The sequence below is a fragment of the Poromitra crassiceps genome (genome assembly GCF_964638095.1).
Source record: "Poromitra crassiceps genome assembly, chromosome: 14".
Classification (NCBI taxonomy): Eukaryota; Metazoa; Chordata; class Actinopteri; order Beryciformes; family Melamphaidae; genus Poromitra; species Poromitra crassiceps.
This window is the reverse complement of record NC_139633.1, coordinates 7,182,003-7,188,002: the sequence shown is the minus strand read 5'-3', so window position 1 is coordinate 7,188,002 and position 6,000 is coordinate 7,182,003. Positions and strand designations below refer to the sequence as shown.

At 45.6% G+C, this 6,000-nt stretch overlaps 1 protein-coding gene across 1 annotated transcript in view; it reads left to right on the top strand.

The window, feature by feature from the left end:
• The window catches only part of LOC310788793 (LIM domain-binding protein 3-like), an 84,776-nt gene that overhangs the window by 47,594 nt on the left and 31,182 nt on the right, over window positions 1-6,000 (top strand). The window contains exon 5 of the mRNA XM_083650367.1: window positions 4,981-5,184. Coding sequence (XP_083506493.1) covers window positions 4,981-5,184 — 204 coding nt within the window. The remainder of the gene's footprint in view (window positions 1-4,980; window positions 5,185-6,000) is intronic.

Genomic DNA, 6,000 nt, shown 5'->3' with positions numbered 1-6,000 from the left:
TACATAACCCCCCACTAAAAACATGCAGAAGATCGTCATCCGACCAGTGACGACAACATCTGAAGTTGGTCCAATTATGGTCCAATGATGGTCCCCGGGCGCTGGAAAGAAAAAGCGACCACTGCTCCTGGCCTGCCCCCCGGAGGAAAGGACAAAGCCTGGATGGGTCAAATGCCGAGGACATATTTCACCGGCCACCGTCGGCATGAGTGTGTGTTGTGGCCGCATGCATGTGTTGTAGTGTGTTCGTGTGACAATAAAGATGGGCTTCCATCTGAATCTTATTAACTTATCTTATTCAATTATCTTAGAAAACAAGCTCTGTTATCTCGAGAACAAGATAATCAACCCGTTATCACGAGAAAACAAAATGTTGTCTCCTCTTATTACTTCTAATATTCTAGAGATCAGATGCCATACCAGCATGCAGAGATGGCATCTTGACAACTGTAGCAACTGATTCAAGCTGAAAATGTCAGATCAAGGAGCACCCATTATTGATCAATGCATCAGACTGCACTTTCAATCAAGGTCTAACACGGGCACAAATTGCATTTTTCATTTGCATAAAAAAAAGAAGATAAGTTAACCCATTTTCTCAAGAAAACAAGCTTTGTTAACTCGAGATAACGGCATTAAAAAAGTAATTGCAAGCACATCCATTCTCTGCTTCCATAGATATGCATTGGAACGTGAAATGATCACATGACATTGGCAGATTTGTGCACAAATAACAATTTTAGGACTCAATCACAGATGAAATGACTCGTTTAGAGGGAGAGGTATAATTGCCTCTCTGTGGTTTGCTGTGTGTCTCAGTCTGGACAGCAGCGTAGCTGTTCAACTCATTGGCTCACTGCGGCTTCAAAGACGTAATTTAGTTGCCATTAATTAAGTAAATTAAGTAGCCGGGAGCTAATTAGCAAATCAAAATTGCCTCACGACTTTAGAGAGATTGGCTCACTCCGTCATTATAAAAAAAAGAAAAAGTTTAATTAACACATAGATTGATTCCATAAAGCTAGAGGGAATATCATCCTAAAACCTGTCAGAATAAGCACTCATAATAAAAAAAAAAGTCATATAAAAGCTCAATCCGCTGAGCTGCAGGGCCACAGTATGATGTAATCATCCGTGTCTGTTGGCATTTCTGTTCCCAACATAAAGGTCACGGTTTGACACGTTTCCTACATGGCCCGCTGAGTCGAGCTCCCGTGACATTTCCGTGGTGGAAGCATGTGGGCGTATGGAGCGTGCCGCACGGCATATTGGACCCAAGCAGATATGATGGAACTTATCTCCGCTGACAGAGTGCTTATAGGCTCCGCTGTGTTTTGCTGCCACTTATTTTGTTCTGCTGCTTGTTGTGAGATGGAGATAATAAAACATAATGAACTGTTTTCCCCTGTCGTCGTCATCATCGGCGCTCTTGACATAACTTAGATGCTACAAAGATAGATTCCCTTTGTGATGAATTGTATAATTTGCAAATCTTGGCCTAGAGTATTGCAAAGACGTTTCATAATTTGTTATCTGTTTAGGCTATAGTGCCGTCAGTGGCGTGCCTGACCAAGTTGGTGCCCTAGGCAAGATTTTTGCTGGTGCCCCCCCACCCCCCCAACGAAAATATAATAAAAATTATATTGCAGCTAATTCCACCACTGCAGTGCAGGCTCAGAATCGCCCCCAGTGGCGCTGGAAGTACTTTTAGGTAGGGGGTGCTGTGAGGAAGGGACTATCGGTGGTGCCCGCAAGGGCAGCGACGAAGAAAATTTGACGTTTTTTGGACTTTCATCCATATTTAGAAGAATATTTAATTTTAAATTAACATTAGGATTATACTGTTGTGATGTCATTATTCAGTATCTTCTCCTTTTCTCACTCACTTTCATGTAAGCACCTGCTCTCCCTTTACAGTAGTTGTTTTACACTACAACAGACAGCAACACAGGCATTAACACTGAACTTATTATTATTATTATGGAAAACCAGATTATGATGAAAATCAAACACTTTTGAAGAGAGAGCGTATGAAATAAGATTAGAGCTGGGAAGCACAAACTGTTTTTTAATGCATTTTGTTGGTAGTATAAACACAAGACAGCCAAATCCAACAATTTTGAAAATCCCATTTCTTGCCACCAGGGGGTGCTGCAGCACCCTCAGCACCCACCTTCCAGCTCCCTGGCCTTCCCCCACTCTGGGGGAAAGCTCCGAGCAGGTAGAAGGGGGCGCAGGGGGTGGGGTGGTATGGATTAGGGACCATGGTGAAAGTGCTGCAGCCCAGGCAGCCAGAAAGCCAGAATTAGAAAAATGATTTCACTATTATTTAAAGACTTAAGACGTTGTTGTGCTTATTTTTTGTCTACTATTGTAAAATAATAGTAGGCCTATTGTCATGAAAAAGTATTTGTAATTTTTTTTTTTTTTTTTTTTTTTTTTTTTTTTTACCCTCTCTGGTGCCCCTATCGGCTGAAGAGCCCCTAGCATTTGCCTAGTTCGCCTAATGGACGGCACGCCACTGAGTGCCGTGCCCATTAGCCCCACTGCTGCAGAGCGTGTTTGGCTTCACACCCGCCAAGTGTGAAGTAGATCGGACGGGTCTTGAGATTATATGTGAAGGACAAACATGCAGGGATTCCTATAGTATGATTTAGGTGCTGCTGGGTGGGGTTAGGTGCTGTTGGGTGGGGTCTGCCTCATTGGACAATGTGAGCTGAGGAACGTTTTTCGAGAATCACAGTAAAATATTTAAACTTTATTATTATTATTATTATTATTTTTTACAACTTTGCTTCCTTTATCTGAGCCGTCTGGATGCAGTAAACACCACCCACCACCTGCTACGCCATGCAGGACACAACAAACGCGAAGAATTATTATTTGCAAGCTCTGTTTGACGCAGGTCTGATCATTTACCGGCAAATCCCAACGTGGACTCGGAACAGAACACAATCTGCCACTCAGATTAGCAGTAATGCATCCTGACCTGCAGCAGAAAGTGAAACTGGGCTCGGAGCATCTGGGAGCTTAATTTGGCGCGAGCTTGTTGTTAACCTGGTTTTAGCTCGGCACGTCTGCTGTTTACATCTGAGGTGGTAACCTGAGGCCAGAGCAGATATACATGACTGCGCCGGGGTCTCCAGAGGGTCCCCAGGAAACTCAGTTCTACCTTTAATCTCAGTATGGTTGCACTCAATGGCTGTTTGAATCACAGGTTTTATTCTCCCCATCCCCATAGTCCAGTGATCCTCACTACTTTCTCCATGAGAGCCACACTAGCCAGTCAAAGTCAAGAGGAGAGCCTTTTACCGCAAAACCACACAGTAAGCATTTGATTTAGTTTTTAGTTTATTAAATGATAAAACCAATGATAAAAAATTTAGTTAGAAAGTTAGAAGTTAGAAGTTAGAAACTATTATAAAAATCATAAAAACATTCAGACCGACTTTATATATATATATATATATATATATATATATATATATATATATATATATATATATATAAACGATATAAAAAATGATAAAAGCGATGAAAACATTCACACCGACTTGATTAAAATATATATAATGAAAACATTCTGATGTTCAGTCTGTCTCTCTCTGGGATGCAGCTCCAAACCTCCAGACAGCTGCTTTGCTTATCGTTAAAACTCTGACGCTGGGACGCTGGTGACTTGATTGTTGCAGCTTGCGCATTTCTCGTTAACGACGAGGAAATGCCAGCTGCAACAATACGCCCTGTCACACCTGAAGCGCTCTGCCACTGACCCAATCCCTCCACGAGGCATTGGCTTGTTTTGCCAGATACCGGTATATGGTGAGTTTCAAACCCCCATTTGGTGCTCCAAAGGGCCACAAACCTGGCAACCACGCAGTTTGTTTGACACCGCAGTGAGGGAATGGTTTTGACATGATTGTATCATTTCTATCAGCTGCGAGCCGCGAGCCGCCAATGAAAGAGTCTAGAGCCGCCATCGTCTCGCGAGCCGCGCAAAGAGGATGGATCTAGGCCATAGTCTCATGTGGTCATCATGTGATCAGACCACTGACCTAAATATCCACTATTTTTTGGACTCACGTTCTGCAGCAAAGTGTTGTGTGTCGCCATCTTGTGGTCCTTATACAGCTCACGTGAGATGGGGGTTTCCCAGAGCTGCAGCTCTGCCTGCTATTGGTCCGTGATCGGCAAGCTGCACGATCACTGGACAGGCGACCTGTCTATTTTACTCCAAACGGGCGAGTTATATAAGAAGTGACCCACCTACAGTTGTTATGAAAAGGTGAAATTAGCTATGTAAACCAAAACCGTGTTCCGTGCTCCAGGTTTTGACGTAGGAATTCTTACGATCAAATCTGATTGGCTCAGCTGTTACGGAAGTCCACCTCTATGCGGTGCAGTGGTGCATCGTTCAGAATGTACCGCCCCCCATGAATGGTGTCACGCAAATAAAGAGCTCCGTGGTTGGTCAATTTATATGTCTGTCGCTCATTTTGTTTTGGTCTCCGGGGGCGGTCCTCCTCCACTTGTCAAGAGTTGTGCCCCAGACGTAGATATTTTACAGCTACTGCTTAGTAATATCTAACATAAATGAGATTTAACAACAGCAATCTCTGGGACAAAATCTCTCTGGGACAAATCTATTTCTTACCCAGCATATGGACTTTTTCAGTCCGTTACTATTTCAGTACAAACATCAGTGTCAGTATTGGCCTTCAGACACCTGTATCGGTCCAAAGGATGAAACAGAAAGCATGTGTGCCTGGCTGGCCTGCTTTCTCTTTATTAACACAAAACCCCAAACAAACCACCACAGCTCCTCCTCACATTACCACTGTCTCCTCCCCCTTTACCTCCCCCCACCTCTCCTCACCTCACCTCCCTCCATCCTCTTCTACCTCATCCTCCCCTCTCCACAACACGTCACCCCCCCGCCCCACCCCACCCCCCTCTTCCCCCGGGCCGCCCGCCCCGCAGCACCGAGTACATCCCCGGCTTCAACCCCGGCGCGCTGAAAGACTCCGCCCTCTCCACCCACAAGCCCATCGAGGTGAAGGGCCCGGGCGGCAAGGCCACCATCATCCACGCCCAGTACAACACGCCCATCAGCATGTACTCCCAGGATGCCATCATGGACGCCATCGCAGGCCAGTCCCAGGCCAAGGGCCACGACGCTGCAGGGTAAGAGCCCCGCCCCCTACCCTAAGCCACGCCCCTCTCCTCCACGCACTCCTCTCTCTTCCTCTTTAATGCTTTCCATAGAGACAGTCCGCATGTCTGGGAACGCCCATACAGGCTCTGGGAACACCCACAATAGACGCTGGCTCAGCCTGGCTGGGGGCGGGGTCAGGGTGGGGTAAATTCCCCCGTTCTATCCATTCAGCAAAGTTAGAATTTAGCTGATAGCCCAGCCCAGGCAGACACGATCGGGGATTTAACCACCGCAGTAAACGCACATCTGAGCAGACGTCCTGTGTTCTGCTCTAGAACCCCCAAACATGTAGTTTAGAGCCGCAGCACCGTCTTTTGGTGAGTCAGCCCATGAGATATATGGGCGGTTTTACCCCACTCGCGCGCCAGCCGTTTAACATTTTGTGGGCGTTCCCAGACATGCGGACTGTCTCTATTCCTTCCTGGCCTGCATGACAGTCGTCTCCAGCTCAGTTCTTGGCTGCTCTGTGCTGTAGTCTGGCACTCACGCTCACCAGCCACACGTCGCTAGTGGTTTAAAAAAGTTACGAGCCACTCAGCATTTTCACTAGCCACAATTTTGTGGCTGTTGTTTGTTTTATTTGATTAAAGTTGACTATGGTTTGTGTGGGCATCACATCAGTGTTTCCCAGACTTGACTAATATTCCAAAGTATATTTGGCAAACTATTTTAGCTCCTCCTTCCCTCATCTTTTTAAAATCCATCTGAGAGAATGACGCCATCCATGATCGATTATGTAGTGGACAATCACCCCTCGCTCTACCCCTCCCCTACCTGTTCGTTCT